At 49.8% G+C, this 18,186-nt stretch overlaps 1 protein-coding gene across 2 annotated transcripts in view; it reads left to right on the plus strand.

Annotated features, from left to right (window-relative positions):
• ZFR2 (zinc finger RNA binding protein 2) overlaps positions 1–18,186 on the plus strand; it is a 353,820-nt gene that overhangs the window by 234,025 nt on the left and 101,609 nt on the right. For both annotated transcript variants that reach the window (XM_033954204.1, XM_033954205.1), the window contains exon 12: positions 6,522–6,712. In XM_033954204.1, the coding sequence (XP_033810095.1) occupies positions 6,522–6,712 (191 nt within the window). The remainder of the gene's footprint in view (positions 1–6,521; positions 6,713–18,186) is intronic.

Raw genomic sequence — 18,186 nt, forward strand, 5'->3', positions numbered from 1 at the left:
TGACTTTGTTTGAGGCAAAATGAAAGCAGCCCGGAATACTAAAATTCTTCCCATTAATTCTAGAAGCTGATTACATGCAACTGAAGGGCAAGAGTTCTAGCATCCTTAATGTTCCCAACAAAAATTGGATTATTTACAAGTTGCAATAACCCTTTTATTCACCAAAATAATAAACCTATGAGACCAGCTTGGTTCCTATTGATGGAAAGGAGGGGGGTGGTAGCACACAGTTGCGAAAACTGTTTCGTATTGTAAGTTACAACACTGGAAACTATTGGTGAGATTTGATTCTAGCAAACAACAAAAATGTGTCATGCATAAAACTGCTGTATGGTTAGGATGTTATCCCAGGACAAGCAGGCAGCATATTCTCACACATGGGTGATGTCACCGACGGAGCCCCGCAGCAGACAGCCTTGAAAGCAAACTTGCTTGAAGATCTCGAGCTTTCGAGTGCTGCACCACGCATGCGCGCGTGCCTTCCCACCTGAACTAGGGGGCGTGTCTCCTGTGAGGATCCTCAGTTATTCGTTTTCCGCGGAGCTGAGAAGACTTGTTTTTCTGGCTCTGCAGCATTTGCCTTCTCTTCACCACGACAACAGTTTTTTTCTTTGGTAGCTGTGCTCTGGATTCGTTCCTTTTTCTTTTATAAAAAAAAAAAAACAACTTTATCTTTATTTTTGTTTCGTCCAGTTTTGAGGGTTTAGGCCTAGGCCCTCTACTTTTACGGTACGGACTTTATTTTTTCTATGTCCCGGCCTGTAACCAGGTTTAAACGTTGCTACCAGTGTAGTAGGACGATTTCTATCACCGACCCTCATAGTCGGTGTATGGTTTGTTTGGGTGGCAGTCATCGTCCAGAGGATTGTGATCGCTGTCTAACCCTTCAGCCTCGCGCTTTTCGCCGCCGCTGTGACAGGTTTCTTCAACTGTTTCACATGGAGCCTGAAAAAGCCTCGGCCCCGACTGTCTCGACGCCTTCGGGATCAAAGGCCTCGTCATCGGGGACAACCTCGGGCGCGAAGCTCTCGCCCTCGACACTTACTTCGGCCTCGGCCTCGAAGACCTCAGGGTCCTCGGCCTCGAAGGCCTCTTTGATTTCGTCCTCGAAGCCTGCGTCTGGGAGAAAGTCTCCTGCTTCCTTTCCAGGTACCATGTCCAAGAAGCCAATAGAGTCTCTCTCCACGCTCCCCGGGGCTCCGGGTGCCACTCTATCCTCGAGACCTTCTGCAAAACGTGCCTCCAAGTCTCGGGAATACTCTAAATCGAGGTCGCCCTCCATGGAGCGCACGGGAGCACCTGTGCCACAGAATCCTTTGGTCTCGGTGCCAATGTTTGAGGATATGCTCAAGTCCATCTTGACTACGCAAATTTCTTCCATTGTGGCTCAGTTGGTCCTCTCTTCGACCTTGCCTCGGGTAGACCAGCCTGAGCAGCAACCTGAGACCCTGATACACCATCCAAGGGGCAGGTCTCGTAAAAGAGTTTCTTCCTCTGATTCCTCACCGGATCTTACCTCGAGATCCTCTTTGCCTCGTCCGAAGCATCGAGCGAAGCCGTCGAGACATCTCACTTCAAAGAGCTCGAGGCCTTTGGAGGTTTCTTCGAGGCACCTTCCTTGTTCTGAGTCGAAACTTACCTCTTCTGTGTCTTCGAGGCATTCGAGGTCGAGGTCTTTACTTCGAGATGTTTCTCCTCCAGTTTCGAGGCATTCTACCCCTCGGACTCTGAGAACATCTCTATCGAGGAGTCTGAAAAGGAAACATTCCTTTATTCCACCACAAACTGGTAGTGGGGCTTCTTCAGTGACAGTGCGGGTAGAGTCGGAGCCGATGTTCACGTGAGGCTTCACCCTCTTATTCTGTAGCCCCTCGTTCCAGGTCTGCCTCCCCTGAGGAAGCTTCTTCTTCAAAATCGTCTTCCTTTGCCAAATTTGTCTATGATATGGGTCAAGCTCTTCATTTAGATTTACACTCAGATTCAAAATATACACCAGAATACTTGGTTGATATGGAGCTTCCACATCCTCCTAAGGAGACTTTGCGGCTCCCCATGACACCGGTGCTTAAGCAGACTTTCATCCATAATATGGAAACACCATACTCGGTCACGGCTATTCCATCAAAGCTGGAGTCACGTTATCGTACTGTCCCCTGTAAGGGTTTTGAAAAGTCGCAACTTTCCCATCAATCTTTGGTGGTGGAATCCTCCCTTAAGAAGGCTCATCCATCTAAGGTGTCTGCAACTGTCCCTCCTGGTCGTGAAAGATGTACTATGGACAAATTTGGTCGTAGACTGTATCAAAATTCTATGATGGCGAACAGGATATTAAATTACAACTATGTCTTTACATTCTACTTTAACAATTTTTTGAAGTTGTTGCCATCCTTTTATCCAGACTTGTCGAAGCATCGTCTGTCTGAATTTAAACAGATCCTTCAAACTCTTTCCCAGTTGAGGCTTTTTATGTTGCAGGCATCTTATGATGCGTTTGAGCTTTCTTCTAGGGTCTCGGCTTTTGCAGTGGCCATGCGTCGTCTAGCCTGGCTTAGGATAGTCGATATGGACCCTAACTTGCAGGATCGCCTGGCCAACTTACCGTGTCAAGGCAATGAACTTTTTGACGATTCCATTGAGGCGGCCACAAAACAGCTTTCTGAACATGAGAGATCTTTTGCCTCCCTACTTCGGCCGAAGCACAAACCTTCTACGACTTGAGCTTACAAACCTCCTGCTCGCCGATATCCTATGAAAACCATCCAGCTTTTCTCGTCCTTCTCCTCGGCAGCCTCAACAGCAACGTCCTCAGAAACCTCAGACGCCTGCTCCTGCGAAACCGGCTCCGTCTTTTTGACGGTCCAGCCTTGAGCATTCCATCCTCCTTGCATCTTCCTTGCCCATTGGAGGTCGTCTTTCCCTTTTTTATTCCAGTTGGGAAAACATTACATCAGACCTATGGGTTCTGACCATCATCCGCAAGGGATACTCTCTGCGCCTGATTCAAGTGCCCCCAGATCACCCTCCAAGAGAGTGTCTTTCCAGTTCCTCGCAACTCCCCCTTTTTCTTCAGGAGGCTCAGGTACTGCTTCGCCTTCGAGCGGTGGAGGAGATCCCCCCTCCCCAGCACAATCGGGGGTTCTATTCCAGATACTTCCTGGTGCCCAAGAAGACGGGGGATTTGCGACCCATTCTGGATCTTCGAGCCCTCAACAAATTTCTGGTCAAAGAGAAGTTTCACATGCTCTCGTTACCAACCTTATACTCCCTCATGGATCGGGGGGATTGGATGTGCTCACTGGATCTCAAAGAGGCTTATACTCATATCCCTGTTCATCCAAACTTTCGCAAATATCTCAGATTCAAGGTGGGGAATCTCCATCTTCAATACAGGGTTCTTCCCTTCGGCCTGGCAGCCTCCCCAAGAGTGTTCACCAAGTGTTTGGTAATCGTGGCTGCGGCTCTACTCTCTCGAGGTCTTCAGGTTTTTCCTTACCTCGACGATTGGCTTATCAAAGCCCCTTCTCTTCCAGAGGTTATTGTAGCGACCCATCAGACTATTACATTTCTTCAAAGTCTGGAGTTCCATGTCAATTTTCCCAAATCTTAATTGGTTCCGGCCCAGTCTCTTCAATTTATTGGCGTGACTCTGGATTCTGTCAGCATGAGAGCATTCCTTCCACTCAACCGTCAGGAGACCCTCTTTCGCCTTTGCCAGCAGGTGTCTTGTCTTCAGACCATCTCTGCCCATCAAATGATGGTTCTGCTCGGCCACATGGCCTCTGCAGTTCATGTGACTCCTCTTGCCAGACTTCACCTTCGCATTCCTCAGTGGACCCTGGCGTCTCAATGGCAACAAGCTCTGGACTCACCTTCTCGTCGAATAGCGGTGACTCCTTTGTTGAAGAATTCTCTCCGCTGGTGGATGCTCTCTTCCAAGCTTTCCAGAGGTTTGCGGTTTCACGATCTTCCTCATCGGAAAGTGCTCACAACCGACTCGTCCACCTATGCGTGGGGAGCCCATGTAGATGGTCTCCGTACGCAAGGGTTGTGGACGTCCACAGATCGTTGGTGTCATATCAATCTGTTGGAACTCAGAGTGATTTTCCTTGCTCTCAAAGCTTTTCTTCATCTTCTTCACGACCAGGTGGTTCTGGTTCGGACAGACAATCAAGTAGCCATGTATTATGTCAACAAACAGGGGGGGACGGGATCTCATTCCCTGTGTCAGGAAGCTCTCAGTTTGTGGCAATGGACGATTTCTCACAACATCTTTCTCAGAGCTGTCTACATTCAAGATCAACAGAACTGTCTGGCAGACAAATTGAGTCATCTGCTGCGACCTCACGAATGGACACTCAATTCCCCCACACTTCGCCAAGTGTTTCTTCAATGGGGAACCCCTCAGATAGACCTATTTGCATCGCCCAGCAACTTCAAACTTCCTCTGTTCTGTTCCCGAATCTTCTCGCCTCACCGTCTCGAGGCGGATACTTTTCTTCTGGACTGGAGGAATCAGTTTCTTTATGCCTTCCCTCCATTTCCTCTGATTCTCAAGACTCTTGTCAAGCTGAAATCGGAACATGCCACCATGATCCTGATAGCTCCTCGGTGGCCCAGACAACCCTGGTACTCCCTTCTTCTGCAACTCACCATCAGGGAGCCTCTACTTCTACCAGTTTTTCCTTCACTACTCACGCAGAATCAGGGGTCTTTACTTCATCCCATTCTGCAGTCTCTCCACTTGACAGTTTGGTACCTTTCTACATAACAGACTCTTCTCAATTTTCCCAGTCTGTTCAAGATGTTTTCCTAGCGTCCAGAAAGCCATCAACTCGTCAATGTTACGGCCATAAATGGACTTGATTTTCTGCTTGATGTTCTAGTCGTCAGCTTCATCCGATGTCTTCCTCCTTAGCTTCAATTCTGGACTATTTACTTCACTTGTCCCAATCGGGCCTCCAATCTATTTCTATTCGAGTCCATCTTAGTGCTATTGCTGCTTTTCATCAGCCTCTGGATGGGAAACTGCTCTCTGCGCATCCCATGGTTTCTCGCTTTATGAAAGGGCTTTTTAATCTTCATCCACCTCTTAAACCGCCTCCTGTGGTTTGGGATCTTAATGTGGTTCTAGTTCAACTGATGAAACCTCCATTTGAACCTATTGACATGGCTCATCTCAAATACCTCAATTGGAAAGCTGTATTTTTGATTGCCCTCACTTTGGCTCGCCGAGTCAAGCATTGGTTGCGGATCCCCCTTTCACGGTTTTTCACCATGATAAGGTGGTCTTTCGTACACATCCTAAATTCTTGCCTAAAGTGGTTTCAGAATTTCATATCAACCAATCTATTGTTCTGCCAGTATTTTTTCCAAAGCCGCATTCTCATCAGGGAGAAGTGGCACTTCATACTTTGGATTGCAAACGTGCCTTGACTTTTTACCTCCAATGCACTTAACCTCACAGAACTTCTCCTCAACTCTTCATCTCTTTTGATCCGAATAGGTTGGGATGTCCTATCTCGAAGCGTACCATCTCCAACTGGATGGCTGCTTGCATCTCTTTTTGCTATTCTCAGGCTGGTCTTCCTCTGCAGGGTCGAGTAACGGGCCACAAAGTTCGAGCTATGGAAATTTGCAAGGCTGCCACTTGGTCCTCGGTTCATACTTTCACCTCTCATTACTGTCTGGATTCTTTATCCAGGAGGGATGGCCTTTTTGGCCAATCAGTTTTGCAAAATCTTTTTTCTTAAATTGCCAACTTTCCTTCCATCCCTGTTTATTAGCTTGGACGTCACCCATGTGTGAGAATATGCTGCCTGCTTGTCCTGGGATAAAGCACAGTTACTTACCGTAACAGTTGTTATCCAGGGATAGCAGGCAGATATTCTCACAACCCTCCCACCTCCCCTGGTTGGCTTCTTGGCTTGGTATCTGAACTGAGGATCCTCACAGGAGACGCGCCCCCTAGTTCGGGCGGGAAGGCACGCGCGCATGCGCGGTGCAGCACTCGAAAGCTCGAGATCTTCAAGCAAGTTTGCTTTCGAGGCTGTCCGCTGCGGGGCTCCGTTGGTGACGTCACCCATGTGTGAGAATATCTGCCTGCTGTCCCTGGATAACAACTGTTACAGTAAGTAACTGTGCTTTTTAGTACATGGTGAGATTTATTTCAATAATTTGATTTATAAATCATAATTAAAACATGCAAACCAATGGACTTGAAATCAAAGGTTTTTGAAATTTTCATGTAGGAAATTTGAGAACTCTCATGTAGATATAGAAGTTAGGAAAGGAGTGGTGTGTGTTTTTAAACTTTGTTTCAAAGACTACAAAACTCCTGGAGCTACAACACTGTGATCATACCCAGTGGTTCCTAGTGAAAGCTGCCCTTCTCCTGTTCTCCATTTTATTTAATTTATTCATACTTATTTCCATACAAGTTATATATCACTTGCATGCTAATGATAACTTCAATACAACCGCTACCTTGCACTAGAATAATTGTGTTTTTATATCCACCTTAGCCTATTCGTCGCCCAGATTCTTCTGATGATCGTCACATCATGTCAAAACACTCTAACATCTATCCCACAGAGGATGAGCTCCAGGCTATTCAGAAAATAGTCTCCCACTCTGAGAGAGCTCTCAAACTGGTCTCTGACTTACTGGCTGAGCAGGAAATGAACAAGAATGAAGATGAGACTAAAGAGAAAAGGTAAAGAGCCCATTTTCTCCACATGTAGTATATCAGTTTGTAAGAGCTAGGTACAAATTGGAGAAGATGGGGGTATATATTTTAATGTTAATAAATGGAGGCTCTTGATAACTCTGCATTTTCGAGCAACACCATGGGTACATCTTTATGGACTTTAATGTAAAAAGGATCTTACAGTTAATCTGAGGCAGGTTTAAAATAGCTTATGGACAGTGTTTTTTTATAAGGTGGCATGTTTGTAGCATAGCTCTATAGTGTAAGTAGTGCAGCATTAAGGCAGCCTTTCAGGCAGTCCCTGGGTTAAGAACAGGTTTCATTTTTTTTAAACCATTCTTAAATTGAATTTGTATGTAACTTGATCATAATATTCTTCTCAACTCCTTGAGGCCCCTCTTGCATCCCTTTCCATCCATCCCTCTCTACCATCACCGCATCCAACATGTCTCCCTCTCTCTTCCCCAAGAAAATTCTTTACAAAAGAACAATACAAGATCATTGTACAATCCCTCACACTTAGTACCTTAGATTACTGCAACAGCCTCTACCTACCATGCCCAAACAACATGATAAAACAACTACAGACCGTTCAGAACACAGCCATCAGACTCATCTACTGTCTCAGCAAATTTGACCTCATCACCCCTGCCTATATAGACTCTCACTGGCTTCCGATAAAAGCAAGAACTCAATTCAAGTTCTATTGTCTACTATTTAAAGTAACCCATGGTACTGCCCCCTGTTACCTAAACAACCGCCTGTACCGCTAGCACTCAAACAGATCAAGGAGAACTCAAAACCTATTCACCTTCCCCCCTCACAATGGTACCCGACGTAAGAAACTATACGACAGCCTTCTAGCGACTCGGGCAGCGAAAATTGACCCCACCATCACCAAACTGATGATCAAAACAACAGACATCAAAGTGTTTCGAAAAGAAATCAAAACATTTCTATTTAAAAAACACGTCCCCACTAACTAATCTCCTCCCCATTCGCACAAGCTCTCCCTCACGTGAATAACACATTAGTCAACTCCAAGAACCTTACCTTCCAAAAACTATTCTGATTCCTAAATAAGCATCTACATTCAGTATCCAACAAACTTCCTCCTTCATTATTAGGTAATTTTTCTTATGTAACCAGTATATACTGATATTCTCCACTGTACCCTGTTATCACTTGATTCCCTTCTATGAAATTTTTTTGAAAAAATCTAGATCTCTCATAATTTATAATCCTCTACCGTACCATGTAAAGTACATGAATCACTGTTATGTAATTCTCTCAGTAATCATTGTTATCCCAGGACAAGCAGGCATGATATTCTCACATGTGGGTGACGTCATCTACGGAGCCCCCGCGCGGACAGCTTTTCAAGCAAACTTGATTGAAGTTTCAAGTTTGCACACTGCACCACGCATGTGCTAGCCTTCCTGCCCACTAGAGGGCGCATCCCCACCTCGTGGTCCTCAGTTCAATTTCATCCGCGGAGCCAGAAGCCCTGTGGAAAATTGTGCTCTTCAGTTTGCCTTCTGTTGCCACGGCTGTGTCCTGATTTCGACGCGGTCGCTGCGTTTTGCCTTGTTTCTTTTATTTAATAGTTATCGTATAAAAAAAAAAAAAAAAGTTTTATTTTTTCCGTCGCTCCGGGGGCTCCCGGTAGCCGCGGCCGTGGGACCTCGCCTGTTCCCGGCCGCTTTATGGGCCCATGTCCCGGCCTGTGACGGGATTTAAAAAGTGCGGTCGGTGCGACCGACTCTTATCGATTACAGATCCTCACCGGTGCTGTTTGCGGTGCTTGGGGCCCCAGCACCCGACAGATTCTTGTGCCAGGTGTGCCACTTTTCAGAAAAGGGCTCTCAAACGCCGCAGGGCCCGCATGGCGGAACTTTTCGCCGTTGAGTCCCCGACCGGGAAGGCCTCGAGTTCGGCCTCGGCTTCGGCCCCGGCCTTGACCTCGACCTCGGCCTCGGGCCCCTCGGCTTCGCCTCGACCTTCGGTCCCGTCGAAGCCTGTTGCCTCGTCCAAGCCGGCCTTGGGTAAGTCTCCACTTCCCTCCTCAGCTCCAGGATCGACCAAGAAGCCATCCTCGGGCTCTTCGACGGCGGGAGGGTCTGCCTCCGCCCAGCCCAAGGTGTCCAAATCGATTGCCCCGAGGGAATACTCGAGACCGAGGTCGCCCTCTGAGGAGCATCAACAGGTGTTACCGCCTGGGATGACGATCCCGGCTTTCCAGGACTTGCTCCGGGCTTTGATCGCCTCGGAGCTGTCCGGGGCCATTGAGCACCTGCAGCAGGCTTCGACCTCGACTGCTTCGGTCTCGGCTGCCCCGCAGTTGGCGACCTCGGCCTCGGGTACTCTGGCTTCGGCCCCCGAGGTTCGTACTGCCTCGCCCTCGGCTTTGCCCTCGGACCCGGCATCGGTGGGACAACCTGAGCGTAGCGTGCGGCCCCGTGACAAGATGCGCCGGGTGCGGAGGCTCTCGTCCACTTCTTCCTCGAGGTCCTCGCGAGGCTCCTCGCCTTCGGGCAGGCCTCTGGCGAGGCGCCGTCCGAGGAAGGCCAAGCGATCTCGGGCCTCGCCTCGGAGGCGCGGTCGCTCGTCGCCGCTCGGGGGCGAGACCTTACAGGTCTCGGAGCTCCGCCTGGATAACCCCAGTCTTTTTCGCTCCCCTGTCGGAGAAGGTGCTCCTCGCCGGGGCGGAAGGGACGGGCCTCGATACCTCGTACCCCGGGGGGTTCCCCCAAGGGTTCCTTCAGGCATGATCGGTCCCTGACCCTCTCGAGGTCCCGGGAGCGTGCCTCGTGGGGATCGGGGTCGGGTAGAGAGCCGAGGTATTCCCGCGAGGCCTCCCCTTTCGGCTCGGCGAGGAAATCTCGGTCTCCTTCTCCTCCTGCCAGACCTTCGTCATTCTCCAGGTTTGTGCAGGATATGGCGGGGGCTTTGGGAGTGGACTTGTTGGCAGGTTCCCATTACACCAAGGAGTTTTTGGAGGAGCAGGATCTTCCTGCTCCCCCTCGGGAATCCCCTCGCTGAATAAGGTCCTTCATCAGACCTTACTAAGAAATTTGGAAACCCCTCTTACGGTCACGGTGGTGCCGTCCAAGATGGAGTCGAAATACCGGACCCTCCCTCCTAAGGGGTTCGAGAAGGCGCAACTCTCCCACCAATCGCTCCTGGTGGAGTCGGCGCTTAAGAGGACGCAACCTTCCAGGGTGTCTGCAGTGGTCCCGCCGGGGAGGGAAGGACAGACCCTCGACAAATTTGGTCGTCGCCTCTACGCTAATTCTCTTATGGCGACGAGGGTCTTGAATTACGCATTTTCATATTCTTCCTACTTGCGTAACATGGTGAAAGACCTCCCAACTTTTCGGGACGTCATACCTGATTCCCATAGGGAGAAGTTCGCCACCTTTATGTCAAATCTTTCTCAACTGCGCTTGTACCTATTCCATGCTGTGTACGATGCCTTTGAACTCGCCTCGAGGGTATCGGCCTGTGCGGTGGCTATGCGCCGGCTGGCGTGGCTCCGTACCCTCGAGATGGACCCCAACCTGCAGGAGCGTTTGGCGAACTTGCCCTGCGTGGGTTCGGAACTGTTCGACGACTCCCTGGAGGCGGCGACCAAACGTCTGTCGGAGCAGGAGCGCTCTCTTGCCTCCCTGGTCCGCCCTAAACCTAAGGCCCCGCCGCAAAAACCTTTTCGGCAGCCCCCGAGAAGATACCCGCAGAAATCTACGCCGGCCTTCTCAAGACCTCCGCCCCGACGCCCACCCCAACAGGGTAGGGGAGGTCAGTCAAAACCCCCAGCGCAGGGAGCGTCCAAGCCCGCGCCGTGTTTTTGACGGGATCTGCGGTTGGGGGCGGGCCCCCTCCGCGGTATCGCCGGACCCCCTCCCCATCGGGGGTCGACTCAGGTCCTTTTACGGGGCTTGGACCGAGATTACATCCGACGCATGGGTGCTCCGGACCGTCTCCGAGGGCTATTCGCTCAACTTCTTATCACAGCCTCCGGACAGGCCGCCCAGCGCTTGCCCGTCCAATCGGAGCCAGTTGGCCCTTCTCCTGGTCGAGGCCAGGGCCTTGTTGAGCCTGCGGGCAGTGGAGCTGGTCCCTCCAGACCAGCGGGGTCGGGGGTTTTACTCCCGTTACTTTTTGGTCCCGAAAAAGACCGGGGATTTGCGCCCCATTTTGGACCTCAGGAAGCTCAACAAGTTCCTGGTCCGGGAGAAGTTCCATATGTTATCGCTTCCGGTTTTGTACCCCCTGTTGGAGGAAGGGGATTGGATGTGCTCCCTGGACTTGAAGGAAGCATATACCCATGTTCCGGTGCATCCCGCTTTCCGCAAGTTCTTACGGTTCCAAGTGGGAGAGTTGCACCTTCAGTATCGGGTCCTTCCCTTTGGTCTGGCGTCGTCCCCTCGGGTATTCACGAAGTGTATGGTGGTAGTCGCGGCAGCCCTGCGCTCTCGGGGGCTACCGGTCTTTCCCTACCTGGACGATTGGCTGATCAAGGCCCCGACCAGGGAGGGAGTTATCTTAGCGACCCAACAGACTATCATCTTACTTCAACGACTAGGGTTCGAAGTGAACTTTCCCAAGTCTCAGTTGTGCCCGGCTCAGTCTCTCCAGTTTATCGGAGCCGTGCTGGACACGGTTCGCCTCCGCTCTTTCCTCCCCCCTCCTCGGAGGGAGGCCTTGCTTCGGTTAGGTCGCCAGGTTTTGAAGCAATCCGTGGTGTCGGCTCAGCGTATGATGATCCTTCTGGGCCACATGGCATCGACGGTCCACGTCACTCCCTTCGCTCGCTTGCATCTGAGGCTTCCTCAGTGGACTCTGGCCTCTCAATGGCGGCAGGATCGCGACCCAGTCTCTTGTCCGATAACAGTGACTCCTTCTTTGAGACGCTCGCTCCGTTGGTGGACCAACTCTTCCAGTCATTCAGGGGGTTTGCTGTTTCTCGTTCCTCCATGTTGCAAGGTCCTGACCATGGACTCCTCGGAGTACGCGTGGGGGGCACATCTCGACGGTCTGCGAATGCAGGGTCTATGGTCGGCCGAGGACCGTCGTTGTCACATCAATGTGTTGGAGCTTCGTGCCATCTTTCTGACTGCTCGAGCTTTCTGCCACCTACTGCACGATCAAGTAGTGCTCGTACAGACGGACAACCAGGTGGCAATGTATTATGTAAACAAACAAGGGGGGACAGGTTTTTGGCCTCTGTGCCAGGAAGCCCTGCGCCTTTGGGAATGGGCAGTCTCCCAGAACTTATTCCTGCGTGCGGTTTACATTCAGGGAGAGAGGAACTGTCTGGCAGACAAACTCAGTCGTCTTCTCCAGCCGCACGAGTGGTCGCTGAACTCCAGGGTTCTACGCGAGGTCTTTGACCGCTGGGGGACTCCTCAGGTGGATCTGTTCGCCTCCCCGGAGACTCACAAACTACCCCTCTACTGTTCTCGGATGTACTCCCGGGACCGTCTCGAGGCCGATGCCTTCCTTCTCGATTGGGGGGGGAGGTTCCTTTATGCGTTCCCTCCTTTTCCTCTGATCTTGAGAACGCTGGTACATCTCAAGTCGACCAGAGCCACTATGATTCTCATTGCGCCTCGTTGGCCCAGACAGCACTGGTTCTCCCTGCTTCTTCAACTCAGTGTCAGGGAACCTTTGCTTCTGCCTGTCTTTCCCTCTCTACTATCTCAGAGTCGGGGTTCGCTGTTACATCCCAATCTTCAGTCTTTACATCTGACCGCTTGGTTCCTTTCCCCTTGACTTCGGTTCCTGTTTCTCAGTCGGTGAGGGAGATTTTGGAAGCCTCGCGCAAGGTCTCGACTCGGCTTTGTTATTCCCAGAAATTGACCAGATTTTCATCCTGGTGTTCCTCGAACCATCTGGACCCGAGTTCAGTTCCCGTGTCTTCGGTGCTGGAATATTTGTTGCATCTGTCTAAGTCTGGACTGAAGACGACTTCCATTCGGGTGCATCTCAGTGCCATTGCGGCGTTCCATCGGCATCTCGAGGGTCGATCTCTCTCTCTTCATCCTCTGGTAACTCGTTTCATGAGGGATCTCGTGAATGTCCATCCTCCTCTGAAACCTCCTCCTGTAGTTTGGGATCTTAATGTGGTCTTAGCTCAACTGATGAGGCCTCCTTTTGAGCCTCTCGACAAATCTCATCTTAAGTTTCTCACTTGGAAAGTGGTCTTTTTGATTGCGCTCACATCCGCTCGTCGGATTAGTGAGCTGCAGGCTTTGGTTGCGGATCCACCTTTTACTGTGTTTCATCATGACAAGGTGGTTCTTCGCACCCATCCTAAATTTTTGCCTAAGGTTGTGTCTGATTTCCACCTCAATCAGTCCATTGTTCTTCCGGTGTTCTTCCCGAAGCCCCACTCTCATCCTGGTGAGGCGGCGCTTCACACGCTTGACTGTAAGAGGGGGTTGGCCTTTTATCTCCAACGTACCAAGTCTCATCGGAAGGTTCCTCAATTGTTTTTGTCCTTTGATCCTAATCGGTTGGGACATCCTGTTTCCAAGCGCACCTTGTCCAACTGGTTGGCTGCTTGCATTTCTTTTTGCTACGCTCAGGCTGGTCTCCCGCTCCATGGTCGAGTCACGGGGCATAAGGTCCGGGCTATGGCAGCTTCTGTTGCTTTCCTCCGGTCTACTCCTGTGGAGGATATATGTAAAGCTGCCACTTGGTCTTCGGTTCATACGTTCACCTCCCACTACTGTCTGGACACTTTGTCCAGAAGCGACGGCCGGTTTGGCCAGTCGGTGTTACGTAACCTGTTTTCCTGAATTGCCATCCTCCCACCTGCCCTTTTTTGGTTGGCTTGGAGGTCACCCACATGTGAGAATATCATGCCTGCTTGTCCTGGGATAAAGCACAGTTACTTACCGTAACAGGTGTTATCCAGGGACAGCAGGCATATATTCTCACAACCCGCCCACCTCCCCGGGGATGGCTTCTTTGCTTGATATGGAACTGAGGACCACGAGGTGGGGATGCGCCCTCTAGTGGGCAGGAAGGCTAGCACATGCGTGGTGCAGTGTGCAAACTTGAAACTTCAATCAAGTTTGCTTGAAAAGCTGTCCGCGCGGGGGCTCCGTAGATGACGTCACCCACATGTGAGAATATATGCCTGCTGTCCCTGGATAACACCTGTTACGGTAAGTAACTGTGCTTTATGTAATTCTCTTGGTAATGTCCAGATCTCTTCTAATTTGTAATCCGCCTAGAACCGCAAGGCACAGGCGGAATAGAAATCACTAATGTAATGTAATGTAATCTCTTCCTCACTCTTTTCCTACCACCATGTCCAATAATTCTCCCTCCCTCCCTGTTGCCCTGTGTCCAACAATTCTCCTCTTTCTTCATTTCCCATATGAACCATCTCTTTCCCTCTCACTCAGACACCCATTTCTCCCTTTCTGTTTCCTCTTCCACCTCAGTATCTCTCCCTCACTCCATTCTTCAATCCTATGGCCCAAGTTCATGCCCCCTCCCTCCCTCCTTTCATTCTTTGTCCAAGATTGTGCTCCCTCCCTCGTCCCAACATGCCCCTCCCTCTGTTCTGTGTCCCAGGTTCGTACCCCCTCCAACGGATGTTTACATTCCTCTGGCCGGCTCCCTCCTCCTTCCAGCTGCAGTCGTTTCTCTTGACAAAATCTGCGAGCAGTGGCTCCTTCGGCTGACCCAGAAGCCTTCCCGACACACAGAACGAAGGGAGGGAGAGAGAGGGGAGCATTGGGACATGGGGGGAAGGGGTGAGGTGCATTGGGACTTGGGAAGGAGGGAGAGGGATGCATTGGGTCACCAAAGGTTTAACAATGACCCCCGTTTGTAAATCTGAGACTGACGTTAAAAGGGGACTGCCTGTACTACTACTATTTAACATTTCTATAGCTCTGATAGATATGTGCAGTGCTATACAAGAACATATTTAAGATACTGTCCCTGCTCAGTAGAGCTTACAATCTAAATTAACAGACAACAGGACAAGTAGGGGCTTAGAGAGTTTCACAGGGTGCTTAGGGTGAGGGAGTTATGAGTTAAATGCATTCTCAAAGAGGTGGGCTTTTACTCTGGATTAGAGAGTTGCGCAGGGACAGAAATCCCACCCGTCCCCGCTAGGATCCTCTCCGTCCCCACCCGTCCCCGTCAGGATCCTCTCCGTCCCCATCCATCCCCGCATGGAATTACCTCCATCCCTGCCCGTCCCCATAAAAAGCAGCAATTACTTCTGACAGGATCATCAATTCCACAGTTTCTTTTGTGTTTGCACTATTGTTTTCCTTGTGCAATCTCTTTGGTGGAACCCTTATTTTGTTTCCTGTTCAGGTAATTAACTTATAAACCCCCTCTTTTACTAAGGCTGATGTGTCCATTATATTATATGGACGAACCCTGCTTCCAAAGCTTTCCATCCCCGTGGGAGTCCCGTTGGCTCGAGGGGGGTCCCCATTGAAGTCCCTTGGGCCAGAGGGGGGTCCCTGTGGGAATCCCGTGGGTTGCTGTTGTAATTATTTCTTAGGAGGCGCTCGTGTTTAAGGAGCTGCTCTCTGCGGAAAATGCCTCTAGTAAGATGGAAGAAGCCTGAAGCCCTTAGAGGTGGAAGGCTTAGGCTTAGTTCGAATGATGGAAGCAAATGATTTTTCATGCTCAGACAATAGTTTAGTAGCTGCCTCAATCGAGTCATCAAACAAGTCATTGTCCTGACAAGGGATGTTGGCCAGACAATCTTGAAGATTGGGGTCTATGTCTACAGTGCGGAGCTAGGCAAGCCAGCGCATTGCCACTGAGAAGGTCGTGATCCTTGAGGAAAGTTCAAATGCTTCAGAGTGGAAGTCAGATGCTGGAACTCTGGAAGTCGATGTTGAGGAATATACCTGAAAAAATCAGGCAGGGCGTCAACTAAATGCTTGAAATAAGAAGTAAAAACAAAATGGTAATTCAAAAATCTAGTTGCCATAAGAGAATTTTGATACAAGCGACTACCAAATTTGTCCTTGGTCCTGCCCCTCTCTTCCAGGAGTGGCAGTGGCATAAACTTTGGCAGGATTGGTCCTTTTCAGAAAAGACTCCACAAAGAAGGGACTGATGGGATATCTGAGATTTCTTGAAGCCCTTGCAGTGGACCATCCTGTATCGAGATTCCAGCTTTCCTGGAACAGCAAAAATGGAATAAGGTGTTTCAAGATTGCGTTTGAGAAGGAAGTCTATTAATGGGTAATTTGAGAGACTCTGCAGGAGGACAAGACATACCCATTTCCTCTAAATACTCCGTAGAGTACTTGGAATCAGAATGGAATGTAGAAAAGACACCTGATTCAAGGAAGGGTGGCTTTGAGGGGAAGAAGGTGACCTCGAGGCGCCTCACAAAGCAGAGAGCGAAGGTGAAGCCTCTCTGGAGTACTGATACCTGAGGTTGAATATGCAGGTACAGATGACTCACTGAGAGAATGGATAGAATCCCTCTCAGGAGAAGAACCATAGTGGTAAGGCTCTGCAGGTGGTGTCCTCGACTTCGGAGTTGGAGGCCTCGAAGAGTCTCTAGGCCTGGAGAAGCGAGACCTGTCTCAAGAAGAGGACCTGAGCCTTGATGGATCCCTTGATTGATGTGGAGAACTGTGCCTCGAACCAGGCAGGTCCCGCTGAGAGGAACGTCGAGGAGTTCTCGCCCTATGCCTTGAAAAGGGCATCGCCTTATGTGAGGAAGGAGGGCTGGAGGCTGGAGATTGAAGTCGAGACACCAAAAAGGACTGAGCTCCTTGTGTCGAGGTATCTTGAGGTACTGGCAAGAACTCAGCTCCTTGTACAGATTGCTTAGACTCCAGACGAGACACTCGCAAAGACTGGACTCCTCGCATTGAGTGTATAGTATCTTCTTGAGGCACTCACAAGGACTCGACTCCTGCTGAGTGCTCAGACTGGGCTGCAGGAAGCAGAGTCGAGGCAGGAGTGTGTTTGGCAAGCATATTACCAAACTCCCGAGGCATAATGGTCTGGATCATAGCTTTTAAATGTGAAATCGAGATTTGATCTGATACATTTGGTGTGGCTATAGTCTCCGAGGAAGAGGAAGAAGAATGACGCTTTGATTTGGAGATATGCTTCATGGGCAGCTTCAGAACCACTGCTGGAACAGACTGCTGCGCTACCTGACCTGAGGAAGACAGCGAGGAAAGTAGCTCCTCAGGAGAAGACTTAGCAGATTTGCTCGAGGACGAGGACTTCCCAAACAAGGAAGGTTTGATTAAGGTTGAGGTAGACGGCGGGAGCCCCGTAGAAGACATGACCAGAGCTGAGGTCGAGACTGGGGTTAGTGGATCCATACTGCCGAAGATTTTCTCCACCTGAACTCAACGTTTAATGTCAAGGTTGAAGGGTAGCACAGCGGGCACATGACTTGAACCTGTGACCGGCCGGGACATAGACTGAAAAATAGCCGCAACGAAATCGAAGCCCGCAGGCTGAGGCCGTGAGGCAGGCCCCGCCATGACACGAAGAAAATAAAGAAAATGGAAAAAAATATATATATATATATATTTTTTTTAAGAGTAAAATAAAAACGCGCAAATAACACAGCGACCTTGTCTTAAAAAGAACACAAGCCACGGTGAGAGAAGGCACGAAGTAGACTGAGTCTAGCGCAGAGTGTCGAAATAGGACTTCTCGGCTCTGTGGAGAACTGAGGAGACACGTGCCCTGCGTCGGGCGGGAAGGCACTCACGCATGCGCTGTGCGGCAGTTGCAAACTTTCTAAAGTTCTTCAAGCAAATCTGCTTGCGAAGCTGTCCGTATCCAGGCTCCGTGGATGACATCACCCACATGTTGAGAATAGCTGCCTGCTTGTCCTGGGATAAAGATAAGTACTCGTAGTTCAGTCTTGGCCTTGTTTAGTTTTAAGGTCTTCTCACTAAATTATTAATAATTTATTTTGTTTATTATTGTTCATAGGTTATGCGCTTCACAGCTGCAAAACAGTGATATCCTAGAACTTTTTTTGTCACGTTTTCGGAGCTGTTCTAGTGCCTTTTTGGGTTTTATTTTTTGATAGTTTTGTGACGGCAGGACATCCAAGCAGTAATGTCAGACAAGCAAGCTGAGACTTGGGTTTGGATTCCTGTAGAGATTTCAGGTATAGAGAGGTAGATCTGGAAGTCATCAGCATAGAGGTGATATTGAAAACCATGGGAAGAGATCAGAGCACCAAGGGAATGAGTATAGATGGAGAAGAGAAGAGGTCTCAGGACAGAGCCATAGGGTGCTCTGATCGATAGTGGGAAAGCAGGGGAGGAGGATCCACCACTGCATAAAGTGCAACGTGAGAGATAGGAAGAGAACCAGGAGAGAGTGGGGTCCTGGAATCCAAATGAGGGCCTTGTGTTGAGGACAAGGCAGTGGTCTACAGTATCGAAAGTAGCAGATAGATCAAGAAGGATGAGAATAGAGTAGTGGCCTTTGGATCGGCC

This window comes from Geotrypetes seraphini, chromosome 8, assembly GCF_902459505.1.
Source record: "Geotrypetes seraphini chromosome 8, aGeoSer1.1, whole genome shotgun sequence".
Lineage (NCBI taxonomy): Eukaryota > Metazoa > Chordata > Amphibia > Gymnophiona > Dermophiidae > Geotrypetes > Geotrypetes seraphini.